Genomic DNA, 22424 nt, shown 5'->3' on the forward strand with positions numbered 1-22424 from the left:
CAATTAAATAAAATTGAGCCAAACTTAGAGATGTAAATGAACCGGACGGTTCACGAGTTATTCGGAGCTTAATTCGGTAAAAAGTTCGTTCGAGTTCGTTCGTTTATTTTATCGATCCGAACTCGAGCTCGATTTCGAACTCGATAGTTTTATCGATCCGAGCTCGAGCTTAAGGATATTCGGCTCGTGAGCTCACGAACATGTTCGTTTATAGGTTCGCGAGCAAAAAAAATGAGCCTTAAAACGAGCCTTCAACCGAGTCAAAAATGAGTTCTAAAACGAGCAAAAAAAAAACGAGCTCTAAAATGAACCTTAAAATGAACTTTAAAATGAGTCGAAAAATGAGCCAAAACATGAGCTCTAAAACGAGCTCTAAATGAGTCCTAAAACGAGGTCGAGCTCGCTTAACGAGTTAGACTCGTTAACTTTGATAATCGAGCTAATAATGAGCCGAGCTCGAACTGTTCGCGACCTTGATAATTATAAAACGAGTTGAGTCGAGCCTTGTGATAAAAGCTCGATTCGAGCTTGAGCCGAGCTCGAGCTCAAATATAACTTAAACGAGCCGAGTTCGAGCCTAATACTATTCGATCGAGCCGAGCTCGAGCTCAAATATAACTTAAACGAGCCGAGTTCAAGCCTAATACTATTCGACTCAATTCGACTCGTTTACATCCCTAGCCAAACCCATTCAAATTGTATCTCGAATAATGCTTTAGACTGAAATTGATAATATACATATTCGTTAGCAAGCAACAACTCAACTCGGATTCGGGTCTCTTTTGGATCCAGCTAGACTCCGACCTGATCCGCAAACGCGCCAGCAATAAGGAGGGCTTTTTCGTCAAAAGACTACGTCCGCCACTCTTTATAAGCGCCTGTTAGGGTTTGGAGCCAAAATCTGGCCGGGGTCTCTTCAGCCGCTCTCTCGTAGTCAGAGGTGAGAAACCACCCTGCTCAAAAGTTTTGCTTTTGCCATCGTGCCCGTCTTCGTTCTTGATCTGCACTTGTGTTTATCTTCTCTGGGTACAATAAGGTAGATGTAAGTGGGTTTATTCGTTCTCGTTTTAAATTTTCCAAGCATTTTGATGTTTTTTTCCCCGAATCAAATTTCATTTTCGTTTTTTTTTCTGTACCAATTAGATCTGTGGCAGGGATAAACAATTTCATTTTAACTAGCTAAATTTTTGATAAAGCGTCAAGTTTTATACTGTTATTTTTCTTCTTTTGATGATGTCGTGCTTGATATCGTCATATTTTCTTCCTTTACATTCGAGTCTTAATTTGGCTTTTGACGACGGTAGGTAAGATGTCTCACCGGAAATTTGAGCACCCAAGGCATGGATCTCTTGGATTTCTTCCTCGGAAGCGTGCGTCTCGTCACCGTGGAAAAGGTAGCAAGGGGAAACTACCATCTTGACTGATGTTGTCACCCATTTTAATTAGATTCTATCCGCTATGCAATTTATCTGTCAATTTTTTTTTCTTCTTATTGCTCGTGTTTAATTATTTTAATTAATGTCCGTATGTTTCAACTTAAGCTGATCACATTTCTAATACTTCTTGTTTTTTTTTTTTTTTGCTAAAACTTCTCAAAATCTAGTATGTCTTCCAGTATATCACCTCAAATCTCTTTACAATATTTCTCGTCAGATGAGTTTCAAACAATCAGAAGAGAAGTGTATTTAGTTGTATTCACCTAGAAAACAACAGACATCTGTCTCCAGTTTTGTTAAATCTAGCACCAGAACAATTTTGAATGGATGCTAGACTTTTTGTATGGGTGTAAATTAACTCACACTCCTATCCAGTTGTAAAGTATGTTAAATTAGGGGTTCTCACGTGGCAGAGATCCTGTGGTAATTTGAGAAATGACATTGTTTGTCTGATATTCCTGTATTTTGGTTATATAGTAGTATTTGTTCCACGAGACTAGATTTTTATCGTATACAGTTATAAAAATTTCTTCTGCTAATTGCGTTGATCATTACTTTTTTTTTTTTTGGCAAGTTGGTAGTTGCAACTCACTTGCTAGACTGTATGATTAATAGTGTTTTGGCCTTTTATTTAGAATAGATTAAATAGTGATACTTGGCATTTGGTTATGGTTAAATGCTTTTCCATGTGGTTCATTTTCCACTCAGTTTTTGTGGGTCATTTCTCAATGTAGTGAAGTCTTTCCCAAAGGATGATCCAAAGAAGCCCTGCAAGTTGACTGCATTCCTTGGCTACAAGGCAGGAATGACCCATATTGTACGTGAGGTTGAGAAACCAGGATCAAGTAAGTGTTCATCAAATTGCTAAATTTTTTACATTTGGATGGAGATACTTATTTATCTTTTCGTTATGTGTGTTTCTTAGAAAGCGTTGTTGACCTTCTTCAACTGTAATCTTATGGTTTTTAGTATGAAATTCATCTGCTAAACATGATTTTTTTCTCTTTATCACTTGTAGAACTTCACAAGAAGGAAACATGTGAGGCAGTGACTATCATAGAGACTCCACCGATGGTTGTAGTTGGACTGGTTGCTTATGTGAAGACACCACATGGTCTTCGTTCACTCAATACTGTGTGGGCTCAGCATTTAAGTGAGGAAGTCAGGAGGAGATTCTACAAGAACTGGTACAAGAGCAAGAAGACTGCTTTCACAAAGTACTCTAAGAAGTATGACAGTGAGGAAGGAAAGAAAGAAATTAATGCACAACTAGAAAAGATGAAAAAATATGCATCTGTTATTCGTGTCCTGGCTCATACTCAGGTACATCTGGAAGATAATGGTTCTCTTAACAGTTAATCAAGTAGTCCTTGCCAACTTATAACGGTTTGCTGTAGATGATTGGAAATTTTTCACCTATTATCATTTACTTTGTATTGTGGTTAGAAATGATGTTGACAGAAGTTTGTTATACAAAATGCAAACTTGAGATCACTCGCTATTTTGTAAATTGGCCGACCAGTTCAACCAGAAACCAGATCCCACACTAGCCTTGGTTAGGCCAAAAGAGTTGAGAACATTTCAGAACCAATGAAAACTTGCAAAACTTGTGCAACCTGAGTCAATTAGTTGATCCCTTTCTCTTGGATCTTTTAAAATTAACAATTGGAAATTATAACTACTCATCCTTTTCCAAGGTCACTAACAGTACTATGTTATTCTTTTACCAGAATCAACTTATGCTTGTCTTTCTTATACTACAGATTAGGAAGATGAAAGGTCTGAAACAAAAGAAAGCTCACCTGATGGAGATCCAGGTTAATGGAGGAACTGTAGCACAGAAGGTGGATTTTGCTTATAACTTTTTTGAAAAGCAAATCCCGCTTGATGCTGTCTTCCAGAAGGATGAGATGATTGATATTATTGGTGTGACAAAAGGTAAAGGTTATGAAGGTGTGGTCACTCGTTGGGGTGTCACTCGCCTTCCACGCAAGACACACAGGGGATTGCGCAAGGTTGCCTGTATTGGTGCCTGGCATCCTGCAAGAGTATCTTATACTGTTGCACGGGCTGGACAGAATGGCTACCATCATCGTACTGAAATGAACAAGAAGATATACAAGATCGGTAAATCTGGAGATGAGACACATAATGCCATGACCGAGTTTGACAGGTAGTTTCTCAATTCCATTTATTGTCTTTCAAATTTTTTTTTTTGGTTTTCTTTCTTAATGTTGAATTAGACCTATCTTTTGAAGTTAACTTAACAATCATGAATTTCTTAGTTGTTTCCTGATCAAACACGAGGCACTTGGAGCAAGACTAACTATAAAAACACTATCGTGAACATTCTCACCAATCTAACTTTGGTTTATTGCACAGAACTGAGAAGGACATTACACCAATGGGTGGTTTTCCTCGCTACGGTATTGTAAAAGATGACTATATTATGATCAAGGGTTGTTGTGTTGGGCCAAAGAAGAGAGTGGTTACTCTTCGCCAATCCCTTTTGAAGCAGACTTCTCGTGTGGCCCTTGAGGAGATCAAGCTTAAGTTCGTAGATACATCGTCAAAGTTTGGCCATGGGCGTTTCCAGACAACTCAAGAGAAGCAAAAATTCTATGGCAAAGTGAAGGCTTAATTTATCATTCAGGCTACTGAAAATCTGTAATCTGAGACATGGTCCTTCGATATTGAATGGCTACTGCTGCCTCTAGCATTTAAGGATCGCAGGTCTTTACTCTTGGGATTTGATATCAGACAATTTTATTCTGTTTTCTATAAAATTTTCCATGAACTCTTTCATCATTGCTTGCAAATTGCCAGGAATAATCAGCATTTGATTTTGTGACCCAAGTGGTGTATATGTATGGATGCATATTCGATTCTTTGTTCTAAAGGTTGTGATTGTCTGGATAATTTGTTTTCTGCAATGTTTGTAGCTTGTCGATGATGCTGGGATCTGCCTTTGGCCAGATCTTCATTTCGTTTGCCTTCCCTGCCTTTCCAAGGGATGTAAAAAAAATGTTAGATTGTTGCAGGGATTGCTCCTGATCCTCACAATGCTGTTAGTTCCTGTTTCCTTTGCCCTCACTGCCGTCTCGTCTGAGGGGATGCGATAAAAATGGCAATTGTGGCAGGTATTGTGTCTGATCGTTCACAATCCTGCGAGCAAGAGGAGTTTCTTAGGATGGTCGGAGCTTTTCAGAGTTGAGTTGTTCCAGCAATCCGATGGTTTTTCCAGCAGCCCGGCTAGCATATTCTCAAGCGACTTATCTTTACTCCAAAATTAGTTGAGCCAAAAGTTTAAATATTGTGTACCAATTTAAAAAAAAATAAACCTCCTATACTGATTAATTATTTTTCAATATAATTTATTAAAATAATTTTAAGGAGTAAAGTTTATAATGTATACTTTTTGTCTTTAACTTGATTTAAATGACAGTATAGGTTATATTTGATCATTTCACAATGTAATGATATGTCAACGAGACATAATATCAGTTTGAAAATTTTACTTCTCCTTGTGATGTAGTACAACTAGGGGCGTATGATTTCGTGGTCAAGAGTTCCAGGGTTTGATTCTCAAGGTGTCCCAGCGCATGGTTTCGTGGTTGAGAGTTTCAGGTTCGATTCTCGAGGTATTATTGTCTGGGTTAACATCCCGATCATGTATTTTCAGTTATGTACCGTCTCTCTATATCAGTGTGACCGACTCTAAGGGGTCGTTGATGTGACGGTTCTATATTTTTTTTATTTGAAAATTTTACTTTGTCGCTTTAATTAAAAATTCATTGGTATTTTTTTTTCAAGTTGCATTTTTTTTAAAAAAATAAATAAATTTTATGACATGTTAAATTAAGTTTTTACATCAAAAAATTTAATGCAAACTTTATAAATAATCGTGTTGGCTTGATAATTATTACAACCCACAATGTAACGTAGAGGAAAATAGCAAAAACACCCATTGTAAAATTTTCTGTCATTGTTGCAAAAACCTGTTGTTTATGACAAAAAAAAAAAAACATAATATTTTGCATGGATTGAAGCTTACTGCAAATAATAATAATAATAATAATAAATAAATAAATCACGTATATATATATATATATATATATATATTTTGATATTTATAAATTCATTGATGAGCGGGTTGGAATTTTAATATCTTTCATCTTGTTTGAAAGCTCGGAAGATGACATACTAGACCGATGATTTTATTTTGACTTTGCGAAGACTCCGAGTTGGTAAAAAATGACTTCGAACGGTCATGCGTATCAACAAGAACGTCAGCAATTGGATCATGAAAGGATCTTGGTGCAGGTACTTTGACGCTCAAGTCAGTGATCGATCAAGTAAAAAAAATGAATAGCGTAAGCATAATGTAGCGTATGCGTACCTATACCGGTAGATGGAGACCCCTTTTATAGTGTTCCTGTTTTTTCAATGCATAAATCTTGATGCATTGCCAAAAAAGTATATACCATAATAATGTTATGACATCTTTCCTAAAATGAACCCGTAATCTCTGTATTTTGCAGGGTAGAAACTTCTAGTGCACAATTAGCATAGGAAATATTCCCTTGATTCTTTGACAATTGCGCACAAAACAACATAGAGGAACGTTAGGTCGTTGGGTTGAGGGCCCCTTAGCATACTTATCTGGCAAATCGACTGAGTCCCTTCTGTAGCCCGATCGGATGTCGCTTACAGAAACAGCTAGGTCGAATTTAATAAATGCTATCCAGGACTTGGTCTTCGCTCGACATCTCTACTTGGACAAAGAGTTTGGTCAAACCAAGTGTTTAGCTTGCCCGATCGGACCATAGGTCTGATCGACTAGATCACTCGACCGAAATAGTTGACCTTGTTATCCCGAGTGACGCTGAGGACTCAACTCAAGGTTTCGTCAGTATTGAGGGACTCGAGGCTCGATCGGTTAGACCACTTGGTCGTGATATATATGACCGAGCCAACATTGAGTGTTAATTCCTCTTTGACTTTGACGACCACATTACACAACTTTTTTGACTTTGGCCCGACTTTATGGACCCACATTATTCGCCGTATCACAAGCATCCCCTTCAAGTATAGTCGAAGGAGACTATAAGCTCAACTGACTAGACTCTTGTATTTCTTGTACCTTTTGTTTGCCGCTCAGACGTTCGGTCTTGGCTCCACCGCTCGGTATTGAGATGACATCATGCTAGTACCTTGAAAATTGGGGACATCACTCACCATTAATACTTAGTATGATGAGCACACATTTTTATCATAAGTGTACTTACCCCCTGCAACTTGATGCCGAGGCAGTATCGTTCGAGACATTGGCATGTGAGCAAACACACTTATAACTCGTCCAAATGGTCCGAGAGTTTGCGACTTGGTTGTGAGAGTAAGCTCACTTATAATTCAGCCTAACGGTTAAAGAGTCTGAGATTTGGTTGTGAGAGCATGCTCACTTATAATTCAGCTAAACGACACGAGAGTTTGAGACTTGGTTGTGAGAACAAGTTCACTTATAACTTGGCCGAACGACACGAGAGTCTGAAACTTGAACGTGAAAGTAAGCTTACTTATAACTCGACTGAACAACGTAAAAGTATGAGACTTAGGCATGAGAGTGCTTACTTATACACTACCAGAAAAACTCTCATTAGGAATGATTTTTCACTATTGTTGTAGGCTCAAAAAATTATTGTTAAAAGACGTGTTCTTAAAAGTGACGCTAAAAAACAACGGTTTAAAATTGTTATTTTTTGGTCAATAACAACAGTTAAAAATTGTTTAAAAATTGTTGTCTTATTTAAATAATGCATTTATAAAACCGTTGTCTTATATTTAAAGATAAATTATTTAAATAATTAAAAAATATTGAGCTAATGACACTTCAACTATATATTAAATAAATCTTATATAAAATCAACGTAAATATCATCAAAGTATCATTATGAAGAACCTACATGCATGAATTACAATGGATGTGTCATCCATAGACTCATAATCTACCAATAATTAAACAAAAAAAAGTATGCAACCACATATTCCACAAACTTCTGAGTCAAATTTATAAAACTAAATAGTACCCACAACAAATAAAGAATCACACATATGAATTACAAAATATCTTATATTATTGGATCAAATTTCTCCGCATATACATCTTCTAAGATATCATTTCCTGGCTGTGAAAACAAAAACCATATAATTTTAATCCAATTCAACAACCACTACAATAAAAATACTAACAATAGAAGGTGGATTCCATGAGAAATAATTACCCCTAATTCCTAACAACAACATAACCCATTATAAGAGTACCCTACAAAAGACACGTTCGACTATCATATCTTACTAAGTTTCTGTTAAATGTTAAGCTACCAAAATCCCTTACAAGATAAAATGGGCTAATGACTATCACAATTTGTCACCACCAAACAATCACCTAGTTCAAGATGACAAACCAACAATTAAGTAAAATACAAATTATGAGATCTTATCATATCATTAAAAAAAACTTGATCTAATCCTTACTCAGGTTGGTTGGATATAGGTGATGTGAATGGAGAAGAGGTAGAAGAGGAAAGAGATTCCATTATGAATGAGACTTTAGTCCCACATTGGGAGTTTCATGACATGTTGGTTGGTTTATATTGATTCACATGCATTGAAGATATGAACAAATGCATGGAGAGAGACTTTCTCTCATGCGTGGGTGTACAGGGGGTGCAAATACAGGGCTTGGATTGTACTGAACCATGTTGACTCGTGTGTAGGACTCGGCCTACACTGTTCGCCTGACTGACACTATCTCGACTTACCTGTCTATCCGCTCGGTAATACAGACCAACTCGCTTTGTTGCTCTTCGACACATAACAAAAACTAGCCCTTATTGATAGTCTAAGATTATTCGTTCAGGTCATCTCTCCGGCAACGTATTTTTTCTTTCACCAACTCATTTGTAGAATAAATATTGATAGCACAAGGCAATGGCTCAAGCTCAGTTTTTCTCCGGCAACAACTGCTCGTCATTCAATGATAGCACCTCTAAAGTCAAGCACATATTTTTCAGCTCAGTTTTTCTCCGGCAACAACTGCTCGTCATTCAATGATAGCACCTCTAAAGTCAAGCACATATTTTTCAGCACTAGCCCCCAGAACTAAATATATCTTCCAGATGCTTGTGAATGTCAGATATAAGAATAGCATCAAGCCATTAGTCAACTATGACTATCTACAATTGATAAGGAAAGTCAGGGGCTCGAAATCCATAAGAAAGGAAGCAGGTTGTAAAATCTTGGACCAAAGAAATATTATGTTTTTACCTCATTAAAGTGACTCAGAAGAAGATTCTTTGTGACTCTGCCTATTCCCGAACGACTCTCTGCAAGGTTTACTTGTATCACATATCAAAGGCAGAAATACAAATCTAGGCAAAGAAAACTACACAACAACAAAGTTCTTGAACCGCCATGGTGAATAAAGTAAATATATCAACCACATGACAGCGATATCTGTCTCCTTGGGATGGTGCGATGATTAAGACATATAGTATTATCATATGAAATTTTAGGATCAAAACTCGACGTGTTTGAGCATACCTTCCTCCATACCTTGTCATCTGTACTAATGACTAATAATCACTTATGATTTACTTTCTCTGTATTGACTTTCATTTGTCACATTACTCTACTTTATCAAAGAACAAATTTTTCTTTAACTAATATTGGAAGAGGGAACAAATGCAAACCTTATGATTTTGAACATCAATTTTCTATGGACCAACACCTCAACTTTTCAGCCACAATAAACATGGAAGAATGTAAGTGGTGGAAAATTGCTAAATGCCAATAAAAATTACATTGAGCAATTAAAAGTTATATTCTTCTCCATCACATTACCAAGTGCCAAAATGTTTTTAAAATGTCTGCATTTAATCCATCAACCACATTATTATGTATTTAGTGGTTTTATTTTCTAATAAAAGAAAAGATGATCTTTAGATGAAAATCAATAAATAAATAAATAAATCAACTTACCATACAACTTAAATTATCTTGGGAAAACATAGAAAAAAATAATGATGACTGATATTCTTTACGTAGAAAGACCAAGGATATTATTGATAGGAGATGGTGATATTATCTGTAAGGTCTAATATTTTTATGATTAAAATTAATAGACAATGATAGTTCAAAGAGCTATCCTATAAACATCATCATCATGTGTGAAAATGAAGAGCCTAAATTGGATTCATTTTTCAAAGAAAAAAAAATAATAATCTCAATTAGTTTCATTGATTATTCATAGAGGTGATCGACCCGATCTCATGAATATTTCCTATCGGTCATCAAGATAAATCGAGAAGCGTACGTGATGATCATCCTATAAATCTAATATCTTTTAATTACGCCTCTAATTTGAAAGGATTCATTTTCCAAAGACGTAACGAGGGCAGGAAGCAATTTCATAATGTAACAAATATTCCAAAACCCACGGATAAGTATAAACTAACTAAACAAAAAAAAAATTAAGAAGAATATAACTATGAAAATAACAAGCAACGCCCCTTCAAAATATCTAATATGCCACATAGTTATACAACCAACAAAGGAAATTCGAACTAATTATTCATCAACGAAACAATTGATAAAATCAATTAACTCAAAGAAAAAGTCAGATAGTTTCAAAATTAAATCCTCTAGGCATTGAACAACAAGAAAAGATACAATCATGATATCGTCTTCTTCAAAACCTAACATGCCAAAGTTTTCACCTTTCGCATTGAAAATTATCCACGCCAAAACAAGCCAGGGATCTAAGAATCAAATACCAAGCATAGTTTTGATGTGGATCATTAAAAAAAAATAAAAAATCGAAGGAATCAAAACAGAATATAGGGTTTTCGAAATCAACTCCTCCGTGTGTCAAACATACAACATAAGGAGGCATAGGGGAAAGAACATTGAGGAAAACAAAAATAAAAGGAAATCGAAATACTCACAAGATTGAAAGAGGTTGGAGGACAAAGGGAAAGACAGGGGGGGGGGGGGGGGGGGGGGATTCGATGATTTTAGGACACGAGTTTGAGTTATGAGTGAAAGGGAATATGGTGGGGACTAGAATCAAAGAAGTTCTAAGGTGTGATCCTTTTTGCAAAAAAAAAAATATTGAGTTTTTTTTTTTTTTTTTTTCATTGTCCCCAGGGCGTAGCATAGATGGGGAGTGCATGGTTCCGTGGCTGAAAGGTCCAGGGGTCGATCCCCGGGGTGTTATTGCCTGGGGTTAACGTCTCCGCCATGCACTTTCCACCTGTGTACCTGCATTTACCTCCCTCCATATCCGTGGGACCGGCTCTAGGGGGGCCGCTGATGTGGCGGTTCCACATGTAACCTCCTTTTCATTTTTTTTATTTTTTTTAAATTTTTTAATTTTATTTTTAATTTTTTTAATTCATACTTACATATTTTTAATTTTTTATTTTATATTTTAAATTAATTTTAATTTTTTATTTTTAATTAATTTTATTTTTAATTTTTTTATTCATACTTATATATTTTTAGATTTTTATTTAGTTTAATTTTATTTAGTTTTATTTTTAAAATTAATTTTATTTTTAATTTTTTTCATTCATACTTATATATTTTAAAATTTTTATTTAGTTTATATATTTTAAAATCTTTATTTAGTTTAAAGTTTTAATCAATTTTATTTATTATTTTTCATTAATACTTATATATATTTTTAATTTTATTTAATTTTATTTAGTTTTATTTATTAATTAATTTTGTTTATTATTTTTTCATTAATACTTATATTTTTTAATTTTATTTAGTTTTTATTTTTAATTAATTTTATTTATTATGTTTTTAATTTTTTTAATATTTATTTAATTTTATTTCTTTAATCAATTTTGTTTATTATTTTTTTATCAAAATTTTTAATTTTTTTTATTTTATATAATTTTTAAATTACTCCCTTCCTTTAAATTACATTTCTAATTTGACACTTAAATTACCCGCATCCAACTATTAACACATGTCATAATCTTCTCTCCCTTAAAATTATCTCTCCCTCCAACCATTGACATATAACACATGTCAAAATCTCTCACCCTCTTTAAATTACCCATCCTCCAACCATTGACACCTGTCAAAACACTCCCTCCATTTAAATTTGTCATTCTCCAACCATTGACATCTGTCAAAACACCCCCTCCCTTTAAATTACCCCTCTTCAATGTTTGACATATGTCAGAACTTCCCCTCCCTTTAAATTACCCCACTTCTAACCCTTGACACATGTCAAAATCTTTTATCCCTTTAAATGACTCCCCTTCTAACCCTTGACACATGTCAAAATCTCTCATCACTTTAAATGACTCCCCTTTCAACCCTTGACATATAAACATATAAAAAAATTATTGAAAAAATAAAATTGATAAAGAAATTGATTAAAAAAATTAATAAAAAAATAAAATTTAAAAAAATCAATTGAAAAAATATAAGTATTATGAAAAAAATAATAAATTAAATTAATTAAAAAATAAAAACTAAATAAAATTTATATAAAATTGAAAAATAAAGTATTGATAAAAAAATAATTAATTAAATTAATTAAAAAAATAAAAACTAAATAAAATTTATATAAAATTGAAAAATAAAGTATTGATACAAAATAATAAATTAAATTAATTAAAAAAAATAAAATTAAATAAAATTAAAAATATAATTGTATGAGAGTTATTTTTAAATAAAATTAATTAAAAAATTAAAATTAAATGAGAATTAAATGAAATAAAAAAAACAAAAAAAACAAAAAGGAGGTTACATGCGTCTTTTGGCAGGGAGAGAGAGGGGAGGTGGAGGGGGTGTGCATTGACCGGGAGGGGGAGGGAAAGCAGCTCTCTTATTATTAATATCTGACAACCTTGCATCAGGCACGCCTTCCGACAGAGCCACCGACTAATTAGTTATGGAAGTAGGATATGAGTATTGTGGTAAAAGGTGAATACGTTCGCCCCCAGTGTCCCTGTCAACCTGTCCCAAAATCAACACGGAAGAGGTAAATCACGGGCGACTATTAGCCTTTGGAATAGTGACTAGCACATAAGGGAGGTATTTACCTCGACTTTGTCGAAATTCGAACCCCAGATCTCATTATGGTAACACCTCGTGCGCTAGCCACTAGACCCATCCGAGGGGACAAGTAGGATATGAGTATGCATCTATAGATGATGGGGCCGAGTAGGCTAAAACAAACACATAGATAATAGTTTAATAAAATCATTATCTATTACCATGTAATCACTACTAGAAATAAGATATTTAAGGATACACATAAACATCCTTATAGTATACTTTTAGTGATACTAAAGCTATGGTGACATTATAGAAAAATGTATTCAAATGTGATGTTAGTATATGTCCTCTAGTATTCCTGACATTTGTATAATATCATTATAAAATATCTATATATGCTAACTTCAAAAATATCTTAAATATAGGAATATACTGACAATAAAAAATATCAAAAAAAAAATTTCATGGATATTAATGTATGCCTTGTTATATCTTAATAAGGACAAATATAAATGTCACTTAAACTAATTTATATTGACAATTACAAATATTTAAATTTTTATATAAGGATAATAAAATTGTATCAGTAATGATAATTTATAAGGGAATTTTAAACTTTCGTTTTAACTAAGCTATAATGATATTATTAAATGTTAATTATAATATTTTATAAAGATATTAAATATTGTTACTGATATTTATGCAGAATAGAAAATATTCATCACATAATAGAAAAAATTATACTTCATCACAACTTACCCATCATCACAATTTTCACCACTATACAGAATAGAAAAATTTTACATCTAAAATATCCAATTTATTCACCACATCATCACAAAAGTATAAATTCAATACTAATGCAAAGTATTGAATCTGATCCTAGCTAAATATTTACAAAACATCGAGTTTTAGAATTAACAAAATCTTCTAAAAAAAACTCAACTAATTTACTATCAACTATCTTCAACTATCATATGTAAAATCTAAGTACCTGTCACCTAAAAATACAATCCATAAATTTGTATAAGTAAATTAAACAATGAAAATCTAAACCTAATAAATATAATTTAAAAGATAGAATATCATATCAAGCGAGAAAAGATAAAGTATCATTTCATTTGCATTAATAGAAATTTTGAGATATAGAGAGCTGAAATTATTTCATGATCAAATATATTGTCAATAGGCTCTGAACCCATGCAATTGTATATCCTTCAATCAACTCTAAACTACATACCTGTTGAATAAGTTGCTGCATTTGATTGTTAGTCCAAACAATTATATTAGAAAGAGATAATAAATATAGCTACCACATATAAAGCTAAAAGTGGAATTTTTGAAAAGTGCAAATTTTGTACTTCATAAATCAATGTAGACACAATTGAGTAGGATATTAACTAGAAGAGACAATTTGGGAGGACAAATATGTAAACTAAAAGCAACTTGGATAAATTTAAAACTATAACCATGCCGCATTAGAATCAAGAATGCTCTGGAAACAAACCTACTTTTCCACTACTTGTGCCATTTTAGAGCAACCAAAACTTAGTTTCATCATCCATGTACAATCATTTAGTTGGCAGTGAAAAGAATATAAATTGAACAATGAACACCAATTGCTTCTCCTTAAGCACTAAAATTCTACAATTTAAGTTGAAAAACATAGGTAAAAATTTTTGGAATCATATGTCATCATTGTTAACCACAGAATTCCCATCTTCACACATTTACACATAGCACAGCAAAATGAAGAGCTTGTTTTTCTTCTTGTTAATATAACCTTCTTACTTTATACTTTAGCTAAAGTTTTATTTGACCCTCCACTCATGATGTCAAACCTTAAGTTTAGTTTATATCTTAGAAATTGAACAGAATTGATAGTATTTAGTAAAAAAGTTGAATAAGTTTGGGTACCGAACAGAGTTATGAATCATGCAAATAATTTCTCCAAGTCATGGATCCTTATACTTGCTTTCTATTAGAGGTGGCACTCTTTGATGCTCTAGATGGATTGTATAATTGGTAGGTTTCGGATTTAATAACTCCTTATGTTCTTTTATGTTTTAAGCAGCCCCCACGGGCTCAGCTGTTGTGGTAAATGGATTGTTAGTACCAACACCAGGTCGTGTGTTTGATTCACAGGGCTGGCAAGGAATAATACCCCTGCACCCTGTGGTGGAAACATTCGGCCCCACCATCCACTTGCCTCAACAGTTATCATGATTTACCTCATTCTTGTTGGCCTTGGGGTCGGCTGGCGGGGGCCCTAGGGACAAGGGTTATTGTCTTTTATGTTTTAAGAAAGTGATACCATGTTGGCTTCTATAAATTGTAAGTTTCAGAATTTGGTTAGTGTGCTTGTGCTTACTCTTGCTTCATAGCATGATAGTTTAAGTAGGCTATAGGTATGATATGAATTTGCATGCTTATGTTTGAGTTTATGATTATGCCATGTCTAAGTTGCTATGCATTCTCATGCTATGTTGATGCACAAATCTATGCTTAAGCTTATGTTATGAATATTGTATGCTTGTGCTTAAGTTTATGTTCATGTTCTTCTTATGTCTAATTATAATACATTGAGGTGATAGAGGTAAATTACGGAATTCTAGGTTTAGGTATATGTTTATGTTTCTTCCTATATCTTATCATGATAACATTTATAGGTTACATGTTAAGTTTGTAGATCCTTAGGATTTAACATGCTATGAAGATAATTATGACAATGATAAAGATTTATGGATACCATGAGGAGAATGCCCTAGAGGGAGTCAGTTTACGGGAAAATGCCCTAGAGGGAGCCCAATATTGGGTAACTTGATTGTAATAAAGTGATAATGATAATGATAAAGATTTAATGAGGACACCGTGAGGGAAAATACCCCAGAAGGAGTCTGTTTACGGGAAAAAGCCCTAGAGGGAGCTCAATATCGAGTAAGTTAATTGTGATAAAATGATAATGATTTGATGAAAATACTGTGAGGAAAAATGCCTCAGAGGGACCCTGCTTATGGGCCAAGGCCTCATAGGGAGCTCAACATTATATTTCCATAGGTCACGACCCAGTGACAAAAGGATTGCTGGAGACCCCGTCAACTATAGGCCAAGGCATAGTAATGGAAAAGTGGTTGCTGATGGCATGCCGCCTGGTACCATAGTTGTATATGCTAAGGTTGATCAATCGACCATATGATGATAGCTAGTCACTGTCAACGATCCAACTGTGCCTTAAAAAGATTTTGCGATATATGATCCTTTTTAGAAACATGGTTGTGATAATCGTATAAATACGTAACTTGGTATTCGTGAATGGGACGGGGGTTATGATCGGTGTCCTTATGTCGGGAGCCCACTAGCTCTATGTAGTTATATTTATTTTCATGCTAAGCTTATTTACACACTGATGCTCATGATTAAGTCTATTGCTATGTGTATGTTTATGTCATGCAAGTATGCTTATGCTTATGCTTATGTTTATGTATATGCTCATGATTATGTTTATTTCATGTTTAGTTTATTTACACACCTATACTTATGTTTATGCTCGTATGCCTATGTTGACGCCTATGCTCATGCCTATAATATGCCAGTAGGTAAGTCCTAAGTTACCTAGCCTGGACATCCCTTAGTACACAAGACTATAGGTGCTAATTAATACATAACATGGTTCTGAATATGATGAGTTTCTTGACTCACAGATTATAATTTTTTTTTTCAAGAAAGGAGACGAATGAGGTAGGAGGCAATGACCAGTGAGCTAGCTCAGGACAATGACAGTACAACCCGAAGATCTTCCAGTCTAGTTTCCGCAAAGCTAAATGTTTTTTTCGTAGAATAGGTTCAGGGACCATATGACCAGCGTCAAATGTTATTAGTAGTTATTGTTACAAGTAGTTCGGTTAAATTGAGAATATGTATAATGGTAGTACAATTATGATTCGAGAAGTCCGCATGCTTGGGCACGTACAAAAAAAGGGGGTATTTCATCAACTGATATGGCCAATTAAAATAGTGATCTTGTGGAGATATAGCAAAAACTACTTGGTCTGCCCATCAAATGATAGAACAAAAAGAAATATTAAATCACAAATATTTTAGCTGTTGACATGGACATTTAAAGGTATGCTTTTGTCCAAAAGAAAGAAGAACAAGTCACATATATAGGTTTTGAGCGGGAAAATTCTTACACCATAATTTAAACTTATGAAACTTGATTAGGTAATATAAGATTAATTAAGTTATTTATACTAATTTGGTAATTACTTCAAAACTAGATGTCAGCTTTTGAAGATACAATAATTTGTGATATCTTATAATTTATCCTATGAAAAATCAACAGTAAAAAAAACAAAAGGTAACAAGGTAACCAGTAAAGACCTTTAAAGCTTCAGATTTCTTAGACCAAAACATCCACCGTATGATTCCTTCTGTTCCTGCAATTAAGGAGGTTTTAAGATTCTCAGAATTCCCTAATTCTTGTACATCAATGATAGGGAGAATGACTTGGTTAATTTAAGGATTCAAAAGTTTATCGTAAGCCTAAGGAATCATAGTGGGCGCAGTGCTATGGAGGAATCGTTGTGAAGACATGCGATGGAGGCCAGTGGCTAGCAACGACGATGATAGAGATGCGTGAGTGTGGGTGAGAGGAGCAGGATGGAGAGAGCGGGTTAGGAAGGAGAAAGGGAGAGGAGCAACGATAGGGATGGATGAGCATGGGTGAGAGGAGTGGCGACGGCGAGAGCAAAGAAGAAAGAATCAGCATGAGCATATAGTAGGGTTGGGGGGATCGACTTAGAGCTACGTTATATAGTAAGGAAAATAATAGATGTGCTTAATTTACATTATTAGCATGTTATATGGTGCGTTCAGTGGTAAGGAATTGACGTATTTGGCGCTTCTTCGAAGGACCCGATCGGCTTGTTGTTTAGTTTGCGAATGGTTGGGTTTTCCGCACGCCATCAAAAGAGCAAAGCCGAGCGAACAAGCCACAAAGTTCCTCGTTAGAGGATGCGCCTGTCCGGGGCGGACGGAAAGGGAAAGCACCCCTGCTTGACGACTCATTCGAGTATATCGACCGATAGTTCTCCCAGGAGATCCTGGATGACCAATTGCCATGACACTATAGGCCATTAACGATCGGGGAATACATGGGAGCAACCAACCCAGAAGATCACCTAATCAAATTCGACAACATGGCCACACTTCACCAGTTTACAGATGGAGTCAAATGTCGGATATTCCTCATTATACTCTTCGGATCAGCGCAGAGGTGGTTCAAGCGATTGCCGATCGGATCCATCCGCAACTTCAAGAACTTCCAAACGACGTTCCTCCAACACTTCGCGAGCAGCCGCTGCTATCAGAAGACTAAAGTCAACCTGTTCATGGTCAAGCAAAGGCCCAAAGAAGCATTACAGACCTACATTAAAAGGTTTAACCAGGTGGCCATGGAAGTTTCATCGCCCACTCTAGAAATCTTAATAAGTGCTTTCTCCCAAAGACTGGTAGAGGGCGAGTTCTTTCGATCACTCATCTGGAACCCCCAAGAGACTTTGATCATCTGCTTGGGTGGGTTACTAAGTACATCAACGTCGAAGAGACCCAGGCGGCTCGGAAGAAGGAAGTGATCCCTAAGCCTTCCATTGTCCCAGAGCGCCGAGTGGCTCACACACACCAGTCGCCCTAGGGGCCCCGAGTGGGTACCACGCAGTAACATTCATAGCCTCGAACCCATGCGGTGAAGACTGAGCAGACGAAGATTGCCAAGCCTAGACTATGGATGTCGCTCTTCTGTTCTTATCATCGGTCACTAACGCACAACATCAGAAACTTCTATCTGCTCAAACCAAACCACGCCAACCGACACCTTCAAGATTTCACCGTCGGTCTCCGACACTCGATCACTGCCATCATAGTCGATTGGGGAGACAGCAAGAGGAAGTCAGGCCGTGAGATGAGCACCTCCGACAGTAGCCCTCGCGGTGAGAATACGAGAGGCCTGCAAGGTCATCTGCCGAGCAGTCATGCCCGTCAACTCGGGAAGAAGAGGACCAAAGCAACGCCTCTAGGGGTGACATTGATTTGATCACGGGAGGCCCGACCGATAGAGATTCTAATCAGGCCCGGAAGTCGCACGCCCGGCGACTGAAAATACATGCTGTTAGATGCAGCAAGTGTTAGTTGCTATGCGAAATATCATACTGGTTCCCCTGTACAAAAATTTTGTACAAGTTTTGAACCTTTACTAATAACCTATTGTGTTATTTAGAAATTAAATTAGGAATCGCAAACGGAACTTAACATTATTGATTCCAAATTTAACTTATCTGTTCTTAGAGGTTTAGACTTGGATCACAAACGATACTTAACATAAAGGAAATATTTAATTTTAAAACACTCTTTTAAATCATGAGGATGGTTAAAAAAGAAAAGTTTTATCAAAAATTAAAATATTCCTTTCAACTACAAATAAGGAAAGATTTCAAACCTTTCACTTAATCTTTTGTAGAAAGTTATAAAAGGAAAGATTTAAATTTTAAACTCTCTTTTAAAACCATGGAATCCACTTAAGAAAAATTTTAAAAAATAAAATCATTTTAATTTTATTGTGGCCGACCACCTAAGCTTGGACTCAGGCTAGGGCCGACCACACTTCATCCCATCCAAGCCATGTCTTGGCCGACCCTTGCTTGGGCTCCAAGCTTGCCTTGGCCGGCCACATAAGGATGGGTAAGAAGGTGGGTATGGATGTGTATAATACTTTATAAATAAGAGACTACGATAGGGACCGAGAGGAGTAATTGGTTTTGGTCTCTCGATGAAATTAAGCTTCTCGTGTTCGCCCCGAACACCCAACTTAATTTCATCAATAATAATTCATACCACTAAAGAATTATTATTGAACTACCGCACCAATCCTAAATTATATTTTGGGCTCCTTCTTATCATGAGTGTGTTAGTCTCCCTGTGTTTAAGATATAGAATGTCCACTAATTAAATGAGTTACTGATAACTCACTTAATTAATATCTAGCTCCAAGAGTAGTACTACTCAACCTTATCATTATGTCGGACTAAGTCCACTTGCAGGGTTTACATGACAATCCTTATGAGCTCCTCTTGGGGACATCATCAACCTACATTACTAGGATACAGTTTCCTTCTATAATCAATAACACACACTATAAATAATATCATTTCCCAACTTATCGGGCCTATTGATTTATCGAACTAAATCGCACCCTTTGATAAGTCAAAGAAATAAATACTAGATATATGTGCTTGTTATTATATCATGATTAAGAGCACACACTTCCATAATAACAAAGGTCTTGTTCTTTTATGTAGTCAGTACAAAAAGAACTTACCTTAAATGGTCCTACTCAATACACTCAGAGTCTACTACTGTAATTTTATTGTTAAGATAAACTAATATCAAACTACAATACAACTATTCCAATGGTTTATTCCTTTTCATCTTAGTCGTGAGCTACTATTTACAATTTATAAGGAATTGATAACATGATCTTCTGTGTGAGATCACACACCATGTTATCTTCAATATAAATTAATTGAACAACTACACTTAACTTATAAATATAGACATTTAACCAATGTGATTCTTATTTCTAAATAAATGTTTATATAAAAGTTAGACTTTTAGTATACACTCTAACAGCAAGGAGAAGACAGAAGGGCTAGAGATCAGTTTCGCCCCACGGGACTTGGACGAAGTAGAAGTCCCTCATGATGATGTCTTGATCATCATGTCAACCATTGCTAATTATAATATTCACCGTACTTTTGTAGATACAGGGAGTTCGGTGAACATCATACTCAAGAAGGTGTTTGAGCAGCTTCAGATCGAGCAGAGCAAGCTCTAGCCTATGACAATACCATTATATGGATACACAGATAATGAAGTTTTGTCGATTGGCTAGGCTCTGCTGGCCATATCACTCGGGGAGGAGCCGCTCAAACGGACGAGGACGACCAACTTCATTATGGTGGATGCCCTGTTAGCTTACAATGTCATTTTGTGTCGACCAACACTCAATAAATTCCGAGCGATCGTCCCTGCATTTTGCTAGAAGATCAAGTTTCGGTGGAGAACTCGGTCGGGGAAGTAAGGGGCGACAAGCTAACTGTCCGTCGATACTATGTTGAGATGGTAAAGATGGAGGCGCGTGCCACTCGGAAAGCACAACGACTGGAAGTGAATGTAATCTTTGAAGAGTCTTCCGCCCTAGTATATGAAGAAAAAGAAGAAGTCATATATGCATCCCAACCGGCCGGAGGCCACGACTTTCATTGCTGTTGACCTAAGTGTAGAAAGGAAAGTAGAGTTGGTTGCCTGTCTGAGGTAAAACCATGATGTGCTTGCTTGGGCGACTCATAAGCTCCTGAGAATCTCACCGAGTGTGGCACAACATAAGTTGTACGTCCGACCAGACGCCAGACCAGTAAAATAAAAGAAAAGAGATTTCAGCGCGGAGGAGGATCAGATCATCTGAGCGGAAGTAGAAAAGCCACAAGAGGCCGGCTACATATGCAAAGTGCAATTTCTGAGCTGGTTAGCTAATGTGGTGCTAATCTCCAAGTCAGGTAATAAATGATGGATCTGCATTGACTTTAGAGACCTGAACAAGATCTGCCCAAAGGACTACTATCCACTGTTGCGCATTGATCAAATGGTGGACTCCACGGCTGGCTGCGAGCTGATTTGCATACTGAACGCATACTAGGGCTAGCACTAGGTTTCGCTTGCCAAGGAGGATCAAGAGGAGGTCAACTTCATTACGGCGGACGGAACTTTCTATTATAATGTGATGTTGTTCGACCTAAAGAAAATCGGAGCCACTTACTAGAGACTAATAGGCAAAGTGTTCCGAAGGTAAATTGGTCGAAACATGAAATTATACGTCGATGATATTTTGATAAAATCCCTCCGAGCTATTGACCTCTATGCAGACATAGAAGAGACTTGCCGAACGCTAAGAAGGTATGGAATCAAACTCAATCCAAGTAAATGCCTGTTCAGAGCAAGAAGCGGACGCTTCCTCATTTACATCGTGACCGAGTGGGGGATTGAAGAAAATCCAAGCAAAGTAAAGACGCTCTAAAATATGTCACCTCTGTGCTACCTGAAGGAAGCTCAGCGGTTGACCGGACGGATCACCGCCCTGTCAAGGTTCATATCCAAGTCGTCTGATCGGAGCCACCCTTTCTTCAAGGTTTTACGCCGAACTACTAAGTTTCAATGGGACACCGAGTGCAACAAGGCGTTGGAGGAGCTCAAAAGTTATTTAACTTCCTTACATGTATCGACAAAGTCTATCGTTGGCGAGTCACTCTGGATGTACTTGTCATCCACACAGCAAGCGGTCGGCTCAGCGTTGGTGTGACAAAATGGCACTGAACAACAGTCGGTGTACTTTTTAAGACATATATTGAAAGATGCTAAATGCCGCTACACCTATCTCAAAAAACTGGCCAAATGATTCAAGAGTCTGGTACATAGGCATGAGAGAAGGCTCGCTTATAACTCGGTCGAACTATGCGAGAGTCTGGGACTTAAGCGCGAGAGCAAGTTCGCTTATAATTCGGCCGAATGACACGAGAGTCTGGGACTTGACCGTGAGAGTAAACTCACTTATAACTCGGCTGAACTACCCGAGAGTTTGGGACTTAAGCGCAAGAGCAAATTCGCATATAATTCGGTCGAACGACATGAGAGTCTGAGACATAGGTGCGAGAGTAAGCTTGCTTATAACTCGGTCGAACAATGCCAGAGTCTTGGACATAGGCGCGAGAGCAAGCTCGCTTATAACTCGGTCAAATGGTTAGAGAATCTAGGATAGAAGTGCGAGAGCAAGTTCACTTATAACTCGGTCGATCGGCA

The 22424-nt window shown here is 36.2% G+C and overlaps 1 protein-coding gene across 2 annotated transcripts; it reads left to right on the forward strand.

Annotated features, from left to right (window-relative positions):
* The first annotated feature begins 826 nt into the window (after positions 1–826).
* LOC122020325 (60S ribosomal protein L3-like) lies at positions 827–4244 on the forward strand. 2 transcript variants are annotated; one of them, XM_042578207.1, is made up of 6 exons: positions 827–940; positions 1305–1394; positions 2171–2281; positions 2455–2759; positions 3200–3609; positions 3819–4244. In XM_042578207.1, the coding sequence occupies exons 2-6, from the start codon at positions 1310–1312 to the stop codon at positions 4075–4077; spliced, it is 1170 nt and encodes a 389-aa protein (XP_042434141.1). In that variant the 5' UTR covers positions 827–940; positions 1305–1309; the 3' UTR covers positions 4078–4244. The 2 variants fall into 2 exon arrangements, with proteins under 2 accessions (XP_042434141.1, XP_042434143.1); XM_042578209.1 differs by having other exon boundaries at positions 903–1036.
* The last annotated feature ends 18180 nt before the right edge of the window (positions 4245–22424 follow it).

This window comes from Zingiber officinale, chromosome 9A, assembly GCF_018446385.1.
Source record: "Zingiber officinale cultivar Zhangliang chromosome 9A, Zo_v1.1, whole genome shotgun sequence".
Lineage (NCBI taxonomy): Eukaryota > Viridiplantae > Streptophyta > Magnoliopsida > Zingiberales > Zingiberaceae > Zingiber > Zingiber officinale.